Below are 22,304 nucleotides of genomic sequence, written 5' to 3'. Positions count from 1 at the left end.
TGTAGGTTTACAATGTATTTTATACATTTTACAACGTATAAAAAATAAAAACAAATGAGCAGTGCCCGCAAAAATGTAACTTTAAATGTGTAAAAGAGTAGAAATACTTGGATCATGAATGTAAACTGATTTCTGCTGGGAGTAGTGATGGATACAGGAAGCAAAGATCTGCAGTAACTCCAAGGAAATGTTTATTTTGTTTGAGTTTATTTCACCAAACTTAACTAGATGTACTAGTTGCTAACCTTTAAAAGAGAAATAAGCTGCTGATATTCTTATTTCACAGCGACACGTATCCAAAAATTGTACTCGAGTAATAGCACTACTTCAACATGTACAAGTTTAAAGCAGATGTAAAAAAAAATGACTTGGGTAAGAGTAACAGTATTTTGTAAAAATTACATAATCACGCCAACCAAATTGAAAATAATTCATATAACAATTACAAGAAAAATAATTCAGGCAAAAGAAACATTTTTCAAAATTATTTTTTCAATATAAAACTGTCTGGTGAATTTTTGGTTAAAACCTGTTCGTTCATCATTCAGTAGAAAATCTACACGTTTTCAGTAATAAATACTTCAAGATAAAATTAGTCAAGTAAAAATTTTTTTTTTCTCCAAAAAATTACTTAAATAAATGCAGTTGCCTAACTTTGCGTGTACCAATATATAGAAGTGGTCTCCAACCTTTTTTATCACCGCGGACCGCTCAAGGCTTGGCAGTTTTACTGCGGCCCGGGTGGGGGGTGAACCGTCAAACAGGCTTCTGCGTGTGTCCGCTAAGGCCTAGTTCACATGGCACAATTTAAAAATTTTTGCCCCGATTTTCGTTTACGACAATCTTAGAACGTTCCGAGTTCTAAGATTGTCGCTTGCGATAATCGTAACCGATCATCCTACACCTAACATCGGGCACATTCAATACGTTGGATTGTCTTGGGCCTTTTATCGCAACCTGTGGGGTTTTCCCTGTCTGGGAGTGAGAACGCAACCTGTTGACAGTAGCCAATCAGAAAGCGCGGTGACGTAAGCACGGAGGGAATCCCAAACAACTGACGTGGCGCAACCGAATCCAATGACACTGGAGATGATATGTGGAAACAGCACGAATGTTTATTCAGCATTTCGTACAAGGAATATCAACAGAAATGATACTGAGAGAGGAACTGGGGCGAAACTGGTACCGCAGTTGATAAACCCGGTGACTTTTCAGCTTTCATTGACCTGACATAATATAGTTATAGTTATAGTAGTTATAATATAATATAGTTATAATTACATAATATACTTTAACTAAGGCTATTCGTTTAGTCAGGGCTTGACGCTGACACTAGCCCATTTAAAATGAGTCCACATACCACTACTGCTTCTACATTGTCATCCAGGTTTGTTGTCGAACCTGTTTCCAGGATTTTCTTCTGGAACCGGGATGTTCATGACTGGAATTGGTTCTTGTGTGGTGTGTTGCTCCTGCCGTGTGGCTGGACACACGAACCAATAGAACCTGTTGTACTTTTATCAGGTCACAGCGGTTTGGAGAATCGGCCGACGATTCTCAAATCGTGCCGTGTGAACCAGACTTAAGACTCACAAGCTCTCGACCACTGCCCTTACGCTCTCTGACTCTGGTAGCTATGGTAACGTTTACACCATAGCGTCCCTTCAAAATAAGATACAGATGCGCCACAAAAACATTTTACTTTCATGAAAATTTTAACAAACGATAATGACTAACGGGAGCCCAGCTTGTTTCTCTGCAACGAGACGGTCCCATCTGGGAGTGATGGCAGACGATGACACCCGATGTGTTGCTTATATCCACAGAGTGCTTGGCCTCCACATGGCGAAGCAGTTTGAAGCTTCATTGCCTCATTAGCGAACCGGTCGCCACTCATCATGCGTAGCGGGCTTGGATGTGGGAATAACCTACGGGGATAAATCCATTCTCCTGTCTCTGGGCCTTTCCCCTTCCCAAAGAAACTTTCCATCTGATCTGTTTCTTACTCATTTTGCTGCTTGTGGGCTCAATGTTGGCGCGCAAGACGTAACCGAGAGAATCCGGTTAAAGGATTTTCAAAACAAGAGATCCTCCAGACTCAGATAATACATGAAACGGAAATATTTAATTATTCCTTGTGCAGCCCGGACGAGTGCTTTATACACATCAATAAGTAGATGTGATCATGTGGTTACACTTAAAATTTTTGTAAGTAGATTTTAATTTAAAAGTATTTTTGTCCCAATTTATTAGGTAGGCTACCTCATAAAATCAATCCTGGGGCCGCAAATGGGCCCCGTGCCACACGTTGCACACCCCTATCTCACTAAATCCATGCAGGAAGGAGCTAATATATGAGCTGAAGTGACTAATTTCCTGTCCTTCACGTGTTTATCAGTTAAAACAACAGCAGAATAGTTGGATTTCAGGTAAACAACCACCAGGTGTTTTAAACCTGCTCGGGTCCAGATCTGATGCCGCCTGCAGCGCGTGATCCCTCTCTTGGCATTCACCGCGTGCCTTAATTGTATGGCTAATAAATCAAGGTCCGCCGTGAACACGAGGAGCGGCGATCCGGTCCCCATCAGCAGGTTGAATCATTTCATGCTGAAACGTCCCGTCGGTGCGGCCTGCGTTACTGTCCGGTTCAGCCCGTTATCGGTCCGATCTGCGGCGGAAGCTGCATTTAAATACCAAAATATATGACGGCATCGCTTCATTTCAAAACATGAACCAGCTCAGCCTCTCCGGTGTAGGTATCCATGTTCCGAGTATCTAAACAGACGATGGATGTGGAAAAGAAGAAGAAGAAAAAAGGCCGGACAGTCTATCGGTGTGATGAAGCTCTCCGTTGATTCCCAGTCAGTTTTTCCAGTAATAATAATAATAAATTAAAATTAACGGCTTGTTGTGGTCCAGTTTGACCATTAAATAATAATAAGTCAATCATCCTCTATTCGGGTTTTGTTATTAAGCATTTCGCAACATGAACGACCGACCCGGCCTGTCCGCACAGCTGAAGCGGTGACGTCATGACGCGCATCCAGCCGTTCGTCTCAGAAAAAAAAAAAAAAAGACACCACCTGCCTGAGCAGCGCTGACCACGGTCCTGAAACCAGACCTGACCAGAACTCCAACAATGATACCAGTAGAGAAACATCAGCCCAGTCGCCTCATGCCCACATGTAGCCCAAAGGGCGGCCCGGGGGCCATTTGTGGCCCTCGAAGTGATTTTGTCTGGTCCTCAACTGCAGTTCAAAAATGATAGTACTAATTTGGCCCATTCAGTGACGGCTTATTGTAGATGGAAAAAAAGAAAAGGAAGAGCACATTTCACACCAAAAACTCAGGAATGTTGAGATAAATCTGATATTTTGTAGAAAAAAAAAAGAAAAAAGTTGAAAAGTTTCAATTTTTGGAAATGTTCTGAGTTTCAAAAGTTGAAAATTTAATAAATAAAAAAAACGAACATTTGAGATTAATCTAAAAAAAATCTAGAAAAACTTTGAAATTTCTGTGTTTCAAAAGTCGAAAAAGTTTCAACTTTTGGAAATGTTCTGAGTTTCAAAAGTAGAAAATTTGCTATGACTACAAATATTTTGAAATTAATCTCAGAATTTTTTGTAGAAAAGACATGGAAATGCCCGAGTTTCAACAGTTTAAAACAGTGGGCAACTCCAGGCCTGGAGGGCCGGTCCCTGCAACTTTTAGATTTGTCTCTACTTCAACACAATAATAAATAATGAGGTCATTAGCAGGACTCTGGAGAACCTGACTGCACTTAGGTGATGATTCAGCTGTTGGATTCAAGTGCGTTGGACCAGGGAGACATCTAAGAGTTGCAGGACACCGGCCCTCTAGGACCAGGATTGCCCACCCCTGGTTTAAAATGTCTGACTTTTGGACATTTTCTGAGTTTCAGTTGTTAATCATTTCCTAGAAAAATTCAGAAATTTTTAGATTAATCGTAGAAATTCTCTAAAAAAAAAAAAAGGTGCAGATTTTTGAGCATCAAAAGTTGAACAATTTTAACTTCTGAAAATTCAGATATTTTCATGTTTTTTGTAGAAAATTCCAAGATCATTTTATTATTTATCATTCATATAGTTGTTAATGTATGAGGTGTTGTAAAACCCCAGTGGTTCATGAAATAAATATCACTTTAATAAATTACAATGATATACAAAACTCATGTCATTAAATACATTGTAACAGCCAGGATTCAACTCACAATTTGGAAAAGGGAAAGAAATAAATGAAAAATTTTCATAAACAGCTAAATGTGTAAAACATCTGAGGAAAGATGAACACAGATGCAAACAGACAAGAGTTTACAGAAAACTTAATTAAGTTTTGTGGAGAGTTAATAAATAAATCCTTAAATATTTTTGTTAGCTATTTTAAATAACTAACAATGGTGCGTCCATGTTTGGATGAGATCACAGTGTCATGATTAACAGGAAGAGGATTTCAAAATAAAAGCTTTTTATGTATAATACTTAAAAATGCTAAACACAAAAAAATAAACAGCAAAAGCTAAAGTGTAACTGAAATTAAATGCAAATCATCTGAAATGATCTCCAGTAGCAGTCAGTCTCACAACAAACCTGAAGAGGCCTCTGACTGAAGACACTGCTGCTGACTGCCATAACATGCTAACAGCTCAATTTTTGGACAGCAGAGACGATTTTCCACTGTAAGCACTGCTAATCCTCCTCATTTGCTTTTGCTGCTTTCTTTAAATCTTTTTAGCCATTTGAGTAGAAAGTCGAGCAGAGAGATGTTGAAGTTGAGGATATAATATTTTTTTTTAAAACTTCTTTCTCCTCTCTGCATACAAAAAGCCTCCATTCATTTTCCACTTCTCTGGAATTTGGAGTCGTAGTTCTGGTTTTATTTCAGCTATTGATATGCTAATCAGCTGTTCCCACTTGTTGCCACGGTTACACGTTTAAAAGTAAAAACAAAAAAATTGTTCCAGTTGGACAGCATTCCATACCAGAGGAAAAAAAAACTGAACATGCAGCTCGTAAACCAAAACAATAACAACAACAAACAAACAAACAAACAAAAAAAAAACAGAACTGGCATGCTAAGATCATGAACAGAGTAATTATAGAAGTTTTGACTGAATTAGCATTTAATTAAATTCTGATGTGGGATAAAATAGGGAATGCTTCTTAAAGGGCCAGCAGCATTGTGTTAAATAAACTTTTCCAGCTTTTTATCAGGTTATAAAGTTATTCCCTCATCAAAAACATACCTGGAGTGTTTTTTTTATCCATTCATGCATATTTGAGAAATCCTTTAATCTCCATGGCAACCATTCAGCTGTGCAAAATGGACCTAGCTCCACCTTCGAGATGAAGCTCCTCCCCCACTCAGCTCCTTCAAACTAGCCAGCAGCAATTAGCAAACATCTAGTGGAAATGCAAGCGCTGAGCTCATTATACCAGCTACGACTCAGTGCAGCGATGGTAAAAATGTTACTATAGATGATGTGATGACTTCCTGAGGGCGGAGTTTCAGAAAGAGCAGGAGTTCTTAAAGAGACAGACGCCCAATAGGAACTTTTAAAGGCATCTTATTTCAGCTAACACTTTAAAATTCAATTTGATCCCGTGCCCTCGTCTGTTTTTACCGTTTTATTATTTCTACACTATTGATAATGTTTGTTGTAAAGTGTGCAGCTTGATCTCACCAAGCTGAATAAATAAACTTTAATAAAGTAACAGACTGCTGCAGGAGATCATTCCTGCCCACAACCATCAGCAGCTGTGGCAACTCTTTGAAGAAACTTGATTTATACAAGTTACAACATTTAATTTCTCTTTGTGATTAATAAAGTTCTTTATGAACTGTATTAAATATTTTCAGACTTTCCAGCTTGTGCTTTAATTTTGAAAAAATGAACAACTTTAATATTAAAGTAAATGTTCTCTTATGAAAATACAACTTTCTTAAATTATATTTTTAATATTTGTACAAAGCAGCTTAATGTTGTTGTGCAGGACAAAAAATATTCAGAGTGTCTTCATTTCAGCATGTTTACAGACTTGATTGATGTTTTTCTCTACCACAGAGAAAACATCCAGAGCTTTGATGAACACTAGTATTTTTCTACATGGTTCTCTGCCTTATCAAAATAAAAATATAAAAATAAATATAATAATCTAGGTTAAATAAAGGGATGATTTAAACCACGATGAGCTGGCCGTCCTCCTGCCGGTCGACACGTTGAGCGTCTCCAAAGACGAGGAAGACGCCGAGGCCGGTGACGTTTACCAACGTGACGAGGGAGAAGACGACGGACCACGACAAGGTGACCTCGATCAGGTAACCCGAGAACGACACCAGAACCAGCCCTGCTCGACACACAGCAGGCAGAACTCAGAAACAAACATTCACAGCCAACATCTAGAAGGTTTCAGGTCTAAATACTCACCCATTAAGGCTCCCATCATGTTCATAAACCCTGAGGCACACAGAGGGAAGAAGTCCAGTAAATGGTTTTATTTATTTCATTCATTTATTTTCAAATGAACAGGGAAACAAAAGGTTTTTAATGAAAAAGAGCAGTTGGAAGAAAACCACATTCGCAGTAACAGATATATAAGCTGCGTTTCCATTACAAACTTATGCAAAACTTTGACATTCTGCTAAAGTCGAAAACACCAATTTGCAACTGCAGTGTTTCCATTAAACAAGAAATGCAACTAAATTCACACTTGAGTAAGATTGTTTACGCAATAATTTATTAAAAAACATCCAGCGCCATCGTCCTCCCATCACTTCCTGTCATCGTGGTTTTTTCATCAGCAGTAACAACCAGATGTTTATCATGTGACGCAACAAAAGGGTTTCTGTTTTCACAAAACACACTAATTACAATACAATTAAAGAAACCTTCTTCTTACCACCAAACCTTTAGAGTTTTTAGGAAATGGCCACGTTTTCATTAAGGCAAATTATCTTCGAAATGTGAAATTACACAATTTTAAAGTACAAACACAAGCTAAATAAGCTAAGTCAAATTAATGAGCTAAGATAAGGCAAGCTAAAATAAGTTGAGAAAAGCTAAAATAAGCTAATATAAGCTAGGCTAATATAAGCTATGTTAATGTAAGCTATGCCAAGTTATATCAGCTATGAAAAGATAAGCTGATATAAGCTAAATTAAGTCAAAATAAGCTAAGTTGATATAAGCTAAGCTACGCTGAGTAAATATAAGCCCAGATAAGCTAAGCTATGCTGAGTTATAATGCTAAACTAAGATAAATTAAACTACATTAATATAAGCTACGTTAATATAAGCCAAGATAGCTAGATAGATAGAAAGCATATCTTTGTAATGATAAAGCACTCTGAGCCAATATCCTTCATATTCCTTGATGGAATATTATTATATTTTATAATTGTGTTAAAAGTAAAGATTGATTTTCTCTCTTTGATATTTGTGGAACAATCTGCCTAAAGAAACCAACCAATAAATGAGAAGAAATGGAGCCTCACCGTAGAGCGCTCCAGCACATGATGGAGTCAGATCTTGCACATTCACAGACACGCCACTGAAACACACGAAACAATGACAAACATTAATAAAACTTCCTCAAAATATTTATGTAGTGGTTGAAAAAGTTGCACTTCCTTTTTCTTTCTATAAACTTTCTCGCCTATATAATTTCAGCTTGATAAAAATGGCAGAAAACAAAATCTTACAAAGTATTTTTGGTCCAGTTTCTAGTACAAATGTCTTAATAGACTTGAAATAAGACAAAACTAACTTACAAGTAACTTTTCAGTTAGATACATGAGGCTTGTTTTAAGTCAAAAGCTCCTTAATATTGATTTTAAAAAGTGCCAGTTTCAGATGATTTCACGTACCCTGCGGTGAAGGTGGTGAAACCGACGGCAGCAGAAATGAAGACGACAGCAGACGTGAAGGAGACGGATCCAGACAGAGGCAGAATAAACATGCTGGAGAGACCCATGGCACCAAACTGCAGACACACAGACAGACAACATTTATCATAGCAGCTAACAATTATTTTAAAAACAGATTATTCTGACAATTAATCAGACAAAAAAATGGCAATTTCCAAATTTTTAATTTAACCACTTAAGCTTATTTTATACACCAGAAATACATCAAAATATTCAATTCCTTTTGTAAATATATTTTTATTGTCCAAAATGCAACATACAAGTCATTTAGTGAACGTTTGATTATTTATAGCAAACGAAGAATCAACGTGTGAACAGCTCAGCGCTTTCTGCTTGACTGAACATCAGTATGGCGCATCTGATTATTTATTTGATTAACCCATCATTAATAGATTTTATTTACAGAAGTTGAACCAGGTTAAGCAAAAACTGCAGCTTGAGGAGTTTTGGGTAAAACATATATAGAGACAGTTTTTTTTATCTTAAAAGCAAACAAAAAAAATTAGACAAATAAATAAATATTGGATCAATACCAGCGTGATAAGTTTGATGCTTTGGATTCTCTCTTCAAATTTTATTTTATTTTTTGTGTCATAGTTTCTCATCTTTACCTCAAAAAAGATTTTGTTTTGATTTCCACTTAATTTATTAAGAAACAAATTCACACAAATTTGCTTTGCGTTTTTTTTTTTTTATTATTCTTTATCGCATTAATACGATACTGAAGTATTTTGTTGACACCTACAAACTTTGTCCAAATTCCTTCCTGGGTTTTAAAATGCAGCTCTGGAAAAACTAAGATCCCACTGCACTGAACCCGACTGAAAACCTCCTGGTTTTTCCTCCAAATATTGATTTCTGAGTTAAAACATTATTATTGTTGTTTCTAAATGAATATCAACTTGTTTTCTTTGCATTATTAGATCTGAAATCACTGCATCTTTTCCATTATTTTGACCATTTCTCATTTTCTGCAAATAAATAAAAACTTTTTGCTTGGAGTTTCAGACATGTTGTCAGTAGTTCATAGAATAAAAGAACGATGTTCATTCTACTCAAACATAAACCCATAAAGAGTAAAATCAGAGAAACTGATAACTGTCTTAATTTTTTCCAGAGCTGTAATTCAGAGGAAAAAACACAAAACAACTTAAAGTTAGAAGTTTGATGATAAGCCAAACTTAAATAATAAAAAGTAACGGTATCGGCGATACTGGTTCTGTATTTACTTGGCATCGGATCAAAACCAAAATAAGCAGCATCACACACCTCTAAAGTAAAACAAAATATAGTTAAATTTGATCTCTCCATCTTTTATTTCAATCTGGAACAAGATGCAAACTCATCCACTAATAGATCTGAAACACGTTTCAGTTTATAAAACATGAAAACATTGCAGTAATTTCTACACTTACTTGCATTATTTTTCTCACAGATGCAACACTGTATCCTGCAGAAAAACAAAACATAAACCTGCAAATTTAATTTCCTCAAAAGACCGACAACTTTAGGATTCACCACACATTTTGCTTTTGTACCTTTTGTGATGAGAAAATCCGACACAAATCCTCCACAAAGACCTGAAGGGATCGCTACCAACCAGGGAACCACATTATACACCCAGGGCTGCAAAACATACAGATACTGACATTAATCAAAAGCAGAGATTCACCGGATGTCTTCAGTGACGTTGTGGAGGAGTTACGGTTGCGTGCGGAAACGATTCCTTGAAGAACATCGGCAGCCATGACAGCAGCGTGTAGGACGTGCTGCAGATGCACATGTGAGCGAAGACCATGGCCCTGAGAGAGAAACGACCCGCAGAGTGAAGAGAAAACACTCAAAAGATTCAACCGTTTACAGTTATCTGGAAGCTGTACCAAACTGGAGGCTTTTTGAAAAGGTGCAGCCAACGTTTTCCGGACAAACTTGGTTGAATTTCGCTCCTTTTTTCCATCTGGTTCACTGCAATGTCGTCTGAGAAACAACATTAAATGTCAGATTTAAACCGAACAAAACAGACATTTAACAATTCAAACGACCTTTAGGAAAATATTCAGAATAAAATGCTATGACATAAATCTCAACATGTGATTTTATATATTTTTAATACTTTTTTTTTACTGATTTATTAATGTATGTTATTTTTCTTGGTTAATTTTGAATTTGTTTTGTTTTATTTGATGTTCCTTTTATTTTTACTGTAATTTTTGCATTTTCCTAATAATATTGTAGCAGTATTTATTAATCCCTTCATGTTTGTTTATGTTATACTCGTTTTCTGTTACTTTTTTTCAGTTATCTAGTTGTTAATGGTTGTTTTTACTACTTAGTTAGGAGTTTTACTATCTGTTAGTTTTTTATACACTTTTTGCATTACCAATTGTTCTGCAGTGCTTTAATTTCAGTTATTTTCAGTCATGCTATGTAAATTATTTTTATAGATTTTAAATATGCAGTGTTAGACGTGAACTTTTGCTCAAGTTCCTTTATTCGTTATGTACACATAACACTAACATTTTTAGTGTTATAGTATAATTTATTTTTCTCATTTCTGCCTCTTGACACTTTAAACATGGCAACCAAATTTATTTTTATTAATGTAATAAGGAATTTATTGTTTCTGAAAACCTCCTCATGTTAACCTCTTTATATGTAAAATATCCCCAATAAATTTCAGGAAATATAATAAACATAAACAGCAACAGTAACAAAACAATTAAGTGATTTTAAATATTGATGTCTAAAATATTTAACACATCAAGATGTCCAGAAGCCAGATTTACCTCTTAATAAGTAATACTTCACTGTGACGGCCCAGAGTCCAGCCAGCAGACCAGTACAGTAGAACATGCTTTCCCAGCCGTACCGGTCCAGCATCACGGACCCCATTCCACCCGCCAACAACGTGCTGAAAGAAACAAGGGAAACTATTGCTTATCAGTAGTAAATGCATGTTTAGATGTAAAGTAATGTATACGTGTGTGCAGAACGTACCCAAGATGGCTGCCGCTGTGCATGGTGCTCATCAAGAACCCCCGCTCAGCCTCCACAACACGCTGGGAGCACAGGCTGGCCAGAGACGGGAAGAACACACCTGCAAAGGACGACGTGAACTCACTGCAGAAACTAAGTCTTACCAAGTATTTCTGGTCTAGTTTCTGGTGCACTACAAATAAGATGAAACTAACTAAAAAGTAACTTTTCAGCATGATTCTGGAGATTATTTTAAGTAAATAACTCCTTAATATGGATGAAAAAGTATTGGTTATATTGTTCACTTTGCAGTGCTCCATCAGAGTTTGCCCTGAGCAGCTGCACCCATTTAGATGCTAAATATGATCGTTACGAAATGGTTTTTAGGCCTGTTTCATCATGTCAAAGGTACGACGGTGTATTAGGGCCATTGTAGAGAAAATGTTCCGCCAAACAACTCAGAAAGGCTAAGAATAATCTCAGAAATTTTTGAGAAAAATCTCAGAAATTTGTGTTTGAAAAGATAATAACTTGCTGGGGAAAAAAAACTTGAAAATGTTTAGATTAATTTCAGAAATTTTGTAGAAAAAAATTTAATTTCTGAGTTTGAAAAGCTAAAAAAAAAAAATTCTAAATTTTGAGATTAATAAAAAAAATTTAAAAAAAACCCCCAAAATTAATTTTTTTATTGTTTTGGAGAATTTCTGAGTCTCAATAATTGAATATTTTTGATTTTTCAAACTCAGTGAAAGTGAAACCTCAGAAATTTCCAACGCTCTTTTTTTTTTTAATGGAAACCCATTACTCCATTTTCCCCTACACAATGGCCGTAATGTCATAAAAGGGCCTGCACATGACTTTAGCACTGAATAAAACCTAAACACATGAATTTTCATGCTTCTGTTGGTTCTTATTTACTCAGAGAAACCGCTGTCTATACCAACCCTGGAGTAGACCCATCAGGATTCTGGCCACCGTCATCAGAGCCAGAGTATGGGGGCCCAAATGGGCCAGCACCGGGGTCCCAGCGGTGATCAGAGCCCATGAGGCCGCAGAGATGAACAGGACGCGCTCTCCCCCCACTCTGCAGGGCAGCAAGAGGGAAATCCTGAAACTTTAAGCCTCACTTCAACATAAACAGACTGCGGACATTGTTGAAGTGAAGCCATCCGTGTTTCTGTGAATGAATCGCTTACTTGTCGCTGGCATGTCCTCCCAGGATCTGGGTGAAACAGTATCCCCAGAAGAAGCCACCCAGGACGAGGCCCGAGTCGATTTTACTCCAGTGGAAATCGGCGGCCATTGAGACGGCACAGACCGGCGTGGTCATCCGAGCGCAGTACAGCAGGCAGGTGCCCAGAAACAGCGTCACCGTCCATTTTCTAGCCAGGGATCTGCAAACAACTGCAGCTTAATGACGTCATAAAATCAATTAATGAGTTAATTTAACGCTGACTGGTCTTTTTGACAAGCGGCCATTTCCTTACGAACCTGAGTTTTCTCTCAGGCCTATTACAACCGTTATATCAACGGTCATAACATAATATGCTAACGCATATACTATGCTAACTCTGCTCTGTCATACAGCACCTGAATTGAATGAGCGCTATTGAGGTGGAACTTATGGAGCTTTTTGAGTGTTTATATTTCATAACAGAATCGAATAAAGTGCATTTTGCATCCCACACCAGACTCAGGACCGTCTCTCCTTCCGCTATTTTTTGTTTCTACATCAACTACTCTGCTTTAAATTACCAGTGGCGCCCTCTGTCGGATGGCGGCCAAACTACAACACTGAAAGAACGTTTAAATCGGACGTTATTAGTAAATCGATTGGAACTCATTTTAATCTCCTAAACAATTAACCCCTACATTACATATAATTTACCATTCACGCATACTTCCTTACATGTGTGGAAATGTGGGGTTTCACACATATTATAATCAATATAGTTCAAGAACGAGTCGCATATGAACAGACAAATCCTGTTTTGTAACTCTTCTATAAAATGTTATGACTTGATTCATTATAAAAATAATGCAAAAAATGTTTAGAGGAAAATAAGGTTCACGGCTCCCTGGGGCTTCTGCCTGTATCTTTTCAGTCAAACTATTTAGTGTTTTGAAGTGTGGATGGCAAATTATTTGATGACTAACTGAAAATAAAAACCAACCAATATGCATCATAATTTTCACTGACCTTTAAAATAAGGCCAGTGAAGCATGACTCGTAAAACTAGCAGATAAACTTAAATTTAGACAAAATATAGAGTAAACCCTGGGAAACAGACACACATGTTAAATATTTAGCTCCCAATTAAATGCTTAAGTCTGAGCATATTTAGCTTGAAAACTAATTAAACATTTATTTAGAAATTAAATATTTAGTTACAAAACTATTTCTAAAACTAAAACTATGAAAAATATGACTTTTAGAAATGAATGCCAGCATTTTTATGACAGGTTAATAAACGAAATTATTGCTGTTTATTTTTTTTACTGTGTAACTTTTCAAACGATAGTGCAAACTTTTTTTTTTTTTACCAATATTTTCTTTTACTCCCACCTCTGACTGCGGCTGAAAGTTGGTTGTTTCCGTGATGCAAACTTTCAGTTTAACCTTCATGAAGTGGGTTATTGCCTGCCGCGTTCCTGTTTGTTGCCGCTTCGACAGAAATTATTTCCTTATAGCTACCCGGTTATTTTTCAATTAAGCGCTTTTACTTAAAAATGTCAAAATTGATCAGTTTCTTCCTTCACGTCAACGTGGCAATCTGAATGTTTTTAGGAGGATCTTGAACTTACAGAGCAAGTAGAGGCTTGTGAGATAAATGTGTTGAGCCGCAGAGAAAAACTTTATTAAACCTGATTCCACAAAGTTTTCAGTCTCACCTGGACCACAGGTTCTGGTTCTCCAACTCTCCCGCGGGTTCTTCGGGTCTATGAATGTTAAGATCCAGAGGAGAAGCCTTTAAATCTCTTATTTGACCCGCGCTGTGGTTTTCAGCCATTCACCCAGCACCGGTATCTTCTGTCTGCTGCAGACAGCTCTTCCGCTCTTTCTCATATCCACCTCATATCCACCGTCACCAACCGGCCGAACTAACCCGACTTGCTGACGCTGGTGTCTGTCAGCAACTGGAACCGGTTTCCATTCCTGACAGTAGATGTGTAAATGCTGCTTTCACCGGGAGACACATTTGCATGTTGACTATAAAAGGACAGAGGTGTGTGTTGTGACTTTGTTACACTTATGTGTTGTTCAGTGTATTTTGCATGATAAGTGACTGATTTACAATTATATGTTAAGCATAATTTACATGATGATTATTATTAATTGTATTGAACATGACTGTATATAATTACAAAGGTGAAGTGGAATATATTTAAGTGTGAGACATGATTTATTTGAATAGAGGAAGTCTTTTATTTTGAAGAATGCTTAACAGGATCTGGTTCTGTTTTGTCACTATCTTGCTTTTGTTGAATTTTGATTGCTAGGTTAAGAACAGCTGATGCCGTTATCAGCTGTTGCCGTTTTTCTCTTTAATTTCTCTTCAATAAAAGCTTTACTCTGTAATGGTGTGTCTTCTTCTTTTTTTACTTTACATCAGAATAGTGGATCTTGTCTTGTGGGTTTCTGGCACACCCAGTTGATGATTTTCTACTTACAGCCAATGACAGACCACATTTAAGATCAGAATATTACATCTGACAAGTAAAAATAATATTTTTATTAAAAAAGATATGTCATTTTGCTACTTTTAATCTGACAAATGAGCCTCATCTTTGAGAATATATTTTCATTTACTGATCATGTGCTCCTCTTCCTTTGTATTATGTTCTTTAAAAATTAAATAAATAAATAAATGAAATGGGGGAATAAAGGCTTCAGTTTCCCCACATCTTTTCCCTTCACTTAATGGTTGAAAACAAGCAAGCAACTTTTTCATGTGGCTAGAGACAGGAAGTCAGTGACTGGCTGCTTTGCAAGTATTATGTCAGCAGCATTTGCATGATTGTGTACTTTTGTGTCAAAAGTATTTCATAATACTATAACTTTTTTTGAAAAGGTGAATTTTGTTTGAGCAAACATGAGAGGGGCTGGAAATCATAAGATTTTTTTATCTTCTGTCTGCTCCTTTTTGAACAATATGGCATGTCAGTTGATATGACTATTTTTCTTTTTTTTTTATCTGTTTCTACTTTTTGTCTGTTCAAAATAAATAAATTAAAACATCATGGAAAATGTGGACAAACCCACTTGTTATCTTTGCTCAGCTGAGATCCCAGTCCAGTTAATAGTAGTTCTTTAACATGTGTATTTACTGTTATGATTAGTTTTATGACAGTTTTATTTTTACTTGAGTAAAATTATGATGAAGTATTGTTACTCTTACGTAAGTCAACCATCTTGGCTCCCACTGAAAACCCAGTCAGGGCCCTTTAAAATCTATGTGGGGAACCCCGTTTATGATAAACTGATAAAGCAGATAAAGCAGGCTGATATTAAACTCCTGGAATGTGTTTTTTTTAAATCAGGGTTTTCTGATATGTGCCTCTTTTAAAGCTAATAGTTATTCAGTGGCTTGCAGTTTCTCTTTTAAGAAACAAATATGTCATCTTGAGTCTGCTTTCTTATTAACTTCTCTTACTTTGGTGATGTGGTGTTAATTATTTTTTTAAATCTAAAAATATATTTACTTAGTTCAACTGCCCTGTTTAAAATTGGTTAACTATGCTTAAAAAAGTTAGATTTAGGAAAATATATGTTAACATCAGCTTTTATATCCAAAAATGCTACCTTGGGCCACACAACATGCCATTAAAATATTTCAAAAGGGCACTTTTTTCATCCAGAGGAAAAGGAGCCAAAGTTCTAGCACCACCTAGTGTCTATCTGCGTTTCCCTGATAAAAACACCTAGTCACAATAAAATGTCCTTTCTTCAAAGAGAAAATTAGACAACTCATTCTGATCTAAATCTGATATGTACTGAGATAAAATTGATAAAACATCATAAATCCATTAGCTCTTTTGAAATTTTTTTTAAATAAAACTAACTACTTTAAAAAGTTTACTTTCAAAATAGAATAAACTGGTTGAGGTCTGATCAAGAGTTTAATCTAGAAAAATAAAAATTAAAACTAACACTAAATTAAGGATACAGCAATACCTTCTTACAGTAGTTAAACTTCTTACAGTAGTTAGAAGACTCAGATGTACAACTGACTTTTTTAAAGTTTTTTTGATTGTGTGGCCTCCCAATGTTGTGACACCCTGGGCAAAAACCATATCACGTGTATAAAAATATATATTTAGGCTTGTATATTTAATTTTAGCAATAACATTCATGTGCCAAACAGTTTCATAAATTAAATTATTTGCTGGGTATTCATTTCATCCTGGAAAAAAAAAGTATGCAAATGACCACAACTGTAAGAAAGATAGTAAAAATGTGTGGAGATTCACAACCCGCCTAATAATATTCTTTTTAGACCATAAAAGAAATGGACAACCAGTGGCAAGATATTTTCTTTAATATAAAATCTAATAAAATAAACAAGCACAAGTACCTTTTTCTTCACCGAAAAAAGTAAACACAGACATGCAGAAAAAGTGAAAAATCCTAACAGAAAAAAATGCACTCATAAAATCACATGTTAAGATTTAACTTTGCAGAATAAATTACCAAATAAAAGTCCAAGACAGTAAACAGTTTTAGTCTGAAGAAGGTCTTGATTAAACAGACTTTTTAGCTATAAAGATTTATCAAAGCAGCCCTTTCTCTGCTGCAGCGTATAAATCCTCCATCAGTCACTGGGATTTCCAAAACCAACACCCTGAAATATAAAACCAAATTTAATCTCAGGGAGTATGTTGGGAGCACAGCAGCACTCAGAAAAGGCCAAGGAGACTCAACTCCGCTAAAACAAACCCTCTCTGATTTCAACCCGTCTCTGAACATGAGAAATAATTAATTTACAGAACAATTTACTGCAAATGTACATTTAATTTCACGGTTTGAAAAGTGTGTAGCTGATTTATAGCAAACTCACACTGCGATAAATAAAACCATAAAATGTAGCATCAATTAAATCTATATTACAATAATAAAGTGTTGCTATCTGTTCATTTTTGAAAAATATTCACATTTTGTTAATGGATTCTTAAAACCAGCCACCTGCTTGAGCTGAACACGTTCATTCACACAATCAAACTTCTTCACTGCAAAATGACGCCTGTTCTGGAAATTCAACAGCAAAGGGTTTCGATAGACAAAATATACAAAACAGCCATTTGAATTTTGTAAAACCAGAAACTGTATTTAAACTGAATCATTTGTGTCATTTTGCAAATACAGCAACTACCATTTCCACGATGAGTATAAATGACGTGGAAAAAACAAAACTGTACATATGTTTTAACATACATGTTACCCGGTTGTAATGCAGTCGCTGATGGATCATAAATTAAGTAGACGTGTAGGTGACGACTGTTTTTTTACGTTTACTTGGGGTCCTCAATGGCGCCGGTGCTGAGGTCCGTCATTTTAGGATATTTAACCTTCTTCTGGTCCAACTCGTTTTGAGCCCACAGCAGTAACTTCAGGAGTTTAGCCAGTTTAGGGGTCGACTCCCTGTTTTCATAGTCCAGCACGGCTTGGTTCACCTCGCTCCACACCTGCGTGACAAAACAGAAAACCTTTGTTCGTCTTTTTGCTAAATTCAGTTTTTATTATCCTTGTGCTCACTGCATTATCAAGAACAATTAAAAATTATGACTGCACAAATCCAAAAGAAAACAAAAAATCTAAATCATGGAAATTTGGCAAATTCCAGCTGAAAATGTTGCTAACTTTTTTTACATTTTATTATGCTTAAACCATAGACTTCTGTTTATTTTTTTGAAATTTTTATATATTAGACAAAAAAAACAGTGTAGAATTCTGAAGTGGAAGAAAAATGATTTCCTGCCCCTCTATATTGAATATTCGTATCATCTATTGACATTGATCATGTCTATTATGATATACAGCTCTGGGAAAAATTAAGAGGCCACTAAAAATGATCAGTTTCTCTGATTTTACTCTTTATAGGTAAATGTTTGAGTAAAATTAACTTTGTTATTTTATTCTATGAACTACTGACAACATGTCTATGAAATTCCAAGCAAAATTTTTTTATTTATTTGCAGAAAATGAGAAATGGTCAAAATAACAAAAAAGATGCAGAGCTTTCAGACCTCAAATAATGCTAAGAAAACAAGTTGATATTCATTTGGAAACAACAATACTAATGTTTTAACTCAGGAAGATTTCAGAAATCAATATTTTGGTAGACTTTGAAAACCAGGAGGTTTTCAAAGTAGTTCAGTGGGCTCTTAAATTTTTTCCACAGCTATATATTGTTATTGATTTATTGTCCAGCCCTACTTCTAAATACAACAGTTTACAACCAGGCATGGTGAGGACGACCTTTTGCCGCTGCATCATGTTGAGCAGGTCTCCGAAGGGCGACTCCTCGGGGTTGTCGAAGGCCAGAAGGGCGAGCGTTCGCTCCATCTCGGTCAGACACTCTCGGCTTTCTTCCCCCTGTTCTGCGAGCTGCGTCTGAGCAAACTCCAGGGCCGACTCTGTCTCTCTTAGCCTGATTAGCTCAATCAAATGTTGCTGCTACAAGAAAGATAATAAAGGGTGTAAAATTAATGTGCAAGTAATATTATGTTGTTTTCTCACATTTTATAATGTTTTTTCACCCAAAATAAAACATTATCACTAACTATGGGAAATACCAGAGATACATAATATCTTTACATCAACTGATGAGTGTAAGTGGTTGGTTACAACCATACCTGCAGATGGAAATACAAGTATCGGTTTGTGTCCAGTAACTCTGGGTGTAGGCTGTTGATGAGCGCGATAGCTTCTTGGATCTGCCCCTTCAGGATCATCTCTCTAATCTTAATTCTTTCATCCAAGGAGTCCAGATCCACACTGGGCTCAATTCCTGACTCCATCCGAAACTTTTCCGCTGCCTCTTTGAAGCCCTCTTCAGATATACACAGAAGGACAGATGCAAATACGTTAAATAATACACTCCATTAACCTAAAATATCACGAGAAAGTTCATGTCTTTTAGATCAAAACTTGTAATAGCCAGATGCTGTAAAAAAAACAAAAAAAACATAGCATACTTCAATCGATGTTTATTTTTGCCCATTTTTATTAATATAGCTTATGGTTGATAAAATTAATATTCTTTTTCTAAAAAAATTACAATATTGCATAAAAAACAATCAAATTTTAATTTTACATTTAATGGTAGACACAACTTGGACATGGGGCAAAAATTTCACTTTACTTGTGTTAGGCCGTTCCAGAGCCAGAAGTGAATAACTAATAGCCTCCAAATTAACAGATATGAACATCTGACCTCAGGGATGAAGGCAATAGACAATCTTGCGATGATGATAACAATAGTAAATATTGCACTGATGATATCAGGGGTGATATTTGCCAGTTCTCTTCTTTTCTTTCTTTCTCATCAACTTGTGACCTTTAACATTTAGGGTAATGTCATTTGTGTCCAGTATGAGCATCTGCTGCCACTACACCCTGGCCAATTGACAAAATATTACTGTAAAAGCAGGCAAAATGCAAGTTCATAATATGAAATATGATAGAAAACAATTATTGCACTCCAAACAGTCCTTTGCAATATGAACACTGCACACACAGATATTACAATGATGACATATTCTCAATGTAAAGTGTAGCTCTAGTTGACATGTATGGCTGCGTGTTAAAGTTTAAATTTTTTAAGTGAATTACAAAAATAAATAAACTTTGGATCATATTCATATTTTTTAGATGCGCTGGGATAAAGTAAATATTCATGTTACAGTCACTGTTTTCTAGAGAAATGTCTCACCTGTCACCAAGTAATTCATGATGAGCCTATTCATGTCCGCCCTCTGAATGTGAACATTGTTTAATTTGTCCATCCACTCCTCTTTTGTTATGTCCTCTGGCTTTTCAGCATAACTCATCATTGGGAACCTGAAGAAGAGGCGAAACATGAGCAAGACTGACACAGCTTGGTCAAACTATGGATCTGCAAGAACTGCTGCGTATCAACAACTAATTAGAAAATAAACACAGACAGACGAATCAAACATTACAGTCTGAAACGCTGCAGGCAAATAAAACAGTATCTACGCGACTCGAATCATGATTAAACACCTGCAAGCGTCATCAAAAACAAACCGGGGCGATCAAAACAAACCCGCTTCCTCCACAGCATTAGCCGCAGCTAGTTAGCATACTGTGCGCGTTTTCACAATTTACCGTCAAACTCAAGGTCCGCTGAGTTTCCGTTCACGCAGGGAGAAAAAACAATTAATAAATCAACCAAGTGAAGTCGTCTTGATGCTTCTAGAAAAATAAAAAACAGTCAGGCTCCTGTACAGAATAAAGCTCCGACCGCTACCTCACTAACGAGGCTAATTTGATAACCTCGCGATAGGTGTGTGAGAGAGCTGCGAAGCCTCCGATTGGTTATGGCTGTGACGTCACGGTTGCTGAGGAACAGCGAGGTTCATCTCATAAGAACGTTTTACACAGCGTTTGTAGTCACTGAGTAAAAGGCGTGTTCCATAGTACTACAAGTAGTGTTTCATATTTATTAATTTTTTTGCATAATTTTATACACTTACAAATGTATTCAATTCAAAATTCAACTTTAAAAAAGGGAAATTAGATGTAACTCATATTATCCGAGCTTGGTAGGAGAGCTGAATAGATTAGAAAGGAGACTTGGAAGGAGGGTTGAATAGGATTGGAAGGAGGGCTGGAAGGAGGGTTGGAAGAAGGGTTGGAAGCAGGCCCAGTGGCATGGGTGGGCATTGGGGGGCCTTGCCTGCCACAGAGTAACCAATGCCCTTTTCCCCCTGGACTGGAAGCTATTTCTTTCATTTTTATTATTCTTATCTCAATTTGATACAGTAGGGGCTCCCGCACCTCCCGTATCAATGTCTTCTGTCTCCCGCACTTTTTCAGTCGTTACAACTGCTTAATCCATTGTTAGCTAGGACCTGGACTTGATCCATGTTGTAACATGTTTTTCCGAGCCGCCTTTAAACGCAACATGAGCACTAAGAAACGCCGGTGTTTTACATCAAGCCCCACTCCCCCATAAAAAGTCAATGCCCGCCCTGCCAGGGCTGGCTGGAAGGAGGTTTCGAATTAGGGTTTGAAAGGATCTGGAAAGAGGTTTGGAAGGAGAAATGAGGGTTGGAAGGGTGGCTGATATAATATAATATAATATAATATAATATAATATAATATAATATAATATAATATAATATAATATAATTAATAACAGCTTTCCTCACCGCGCGCTTTCTACGTCATCATTTCGTCAGTGCACGCGCACGTCGGGTCCTCCGTGGGGTACCAGGGGGCGGAGCCAGCGAGCTGCAGCAGCTGTCCATGGTCGCATAGTGAGAGTCAGAGAGGGTCCGGGTACGTGCGAGATGCTGCCATAGTCACGCTGCACAGCCTCACATCAGAACCACTCCGGATCGGTATTCCTATTGAGCAACAGAGCCGACTGAAAGGTGAGGATTCCCTCTGCTATTCTGTATTTTCTCTTCCTTTATTTCCCCTTTGATGCTGCCTCTTGCCCTTGAACAAAAAACGACGATCCATTCCTGCCTGAGGATCCAGAGCAGGCCCCATGCAGGAAGCGAACCAACATGGATGCTGCGCGCTGAGGCAGTGCAGTTGATGATGCTCGATCAGAGATTACGCTCCCGGGATTGAACTCGTAATTTCTAATCCTTCATACAGACAATTTACGTTCGGGGATGAGATTCGTAGAGGGGGAATATTTGAAAGCCACCTCTTAGATGAATTAGATTTCCGTGAAAATGTAACGATAAAACGAGAAGGGCTTCAAATACAGAGCGGTGGCTCTTCATTTGTGTCGAGCTGACACCCATTTGGACGCAGCCTGGTTCTTGAGAATGATTAAATAAATAAAATTTATTCTGTGTAGAATATTTTTTTATCTATCCCGCTGTGCTGTAGCTGTTCAGCCTGCAGGGATGTCAGCTTGTAATTTACTAAAAGCAGTGGACCTGCCAAGCTGCAATGCTGTCAGTAATCAGCTAGAACAGTGAATTACCCAAAGGGAAACCAGATAAATGCAGGTGAAAGAAATTATTTCGTCATTTGGACCTGCACAGATTTGATTTCTCTGTAAAAAAAAAAATGCATGTTAGGACTTTGTGTTTATAGAACTAGCTGTTCCCTGATGCCCTCAGCCTCTTTATGATTGTCATGGTTTAAAAAATAAAAAGCAGTGAATATTTTTTTTTTA

At 36.9% G+C, this 22,304-nt stretch overlaps 2 protein-coding genes across 2 annotated transcripts; both read right to left on the bottom strand.

Annotated features, from left to right (window-relative positions):
• Window positions 1-5,956: 5,956 nt before the first annotated feature.
• Window positions 5,957-14,035, bottom strand: LOC106915919 (voltage-gated purine nucleotide uniporter SLC17A9-like). Its single transcript, XM_014983872.2, has 13 exons — window positions 13,813-14,035; window positions 12,117-12,314; window positions 11,865-12,004; window positions 10,942-11,041; window positions 10,731-10,855; window positions 9,825-9,921; window positions 9,650-9,746; window positions 9,483-9,570; window positions 9,360-9,394; window positions 7,885-8,000; window positions 7,513-7,568; window positions 6,446-6,475; window positions 5,957-6,365 (listed from the first exon to the last, which is right to left on the bottom strand). Exons 1-13 carry the CDS (start codon window positions 13,929-13,931, stop codon window positions 6,196-6,198), a joined length of 1,371 nt encoding a protein of 456 aa, XP_014839358.1. The 5' UTR covers window positions 13,932-14,035; the 3' UTR covers window positions 5,957-6,195.
• A 2,407-nt stretch (window positions 14,036-16,442) lies between these two features.
• On the bottom strand, window positions 16,443-20,462 carry LOC106915920 (glucose-induced degradation protein 8-B homolog). Its single transcript, XM_014983874.2, has 5 exons — window positions 20,270-20,462; window positions 19,854-19,981; window positions 18,775-18,971; window positions 18,398-18,595; window positions 16,443-17,604 (listed from the first exon to the last, which is right to left on the bottom strand). Exons 2-5 carry the CDS (start codon window positions 19,972-19,974, stop codon window positions 17,431-17,433), a joined length of 690 nt encoding a protein of 229 aa, XP_014839360.1. The 5' UTR covers window positions 19,975-19,981; window positions 20,270-20,462; the 3' UTR covers window positions 16,443-17,430.
• Between the last annotated feature and the right edge of the window lie 1,842 nt (window positions 20,463-22,304).

This window comes from Poecilia mexicana, unplaced genomic scaffold, assembly GCF_051168715.1.
Source record: "Poecilia mexicana isolate PSO_F unplaced genomic scaffold, ASM5116871v1 scaffold_7, whole genome shotgun sequence".
Lineage (NCBI taxonomy): Eukaryota > Metazoa > Chordata > Actinopteri > Cyprinodontiformes > Poeciliidae > Poecilia > Poecilia mexicana.
The sequence above is the reverse complement of the archived record's forward strand: the minus strand, read 5'-3'. Positions and strand labels throughout refer to the sequence as shown.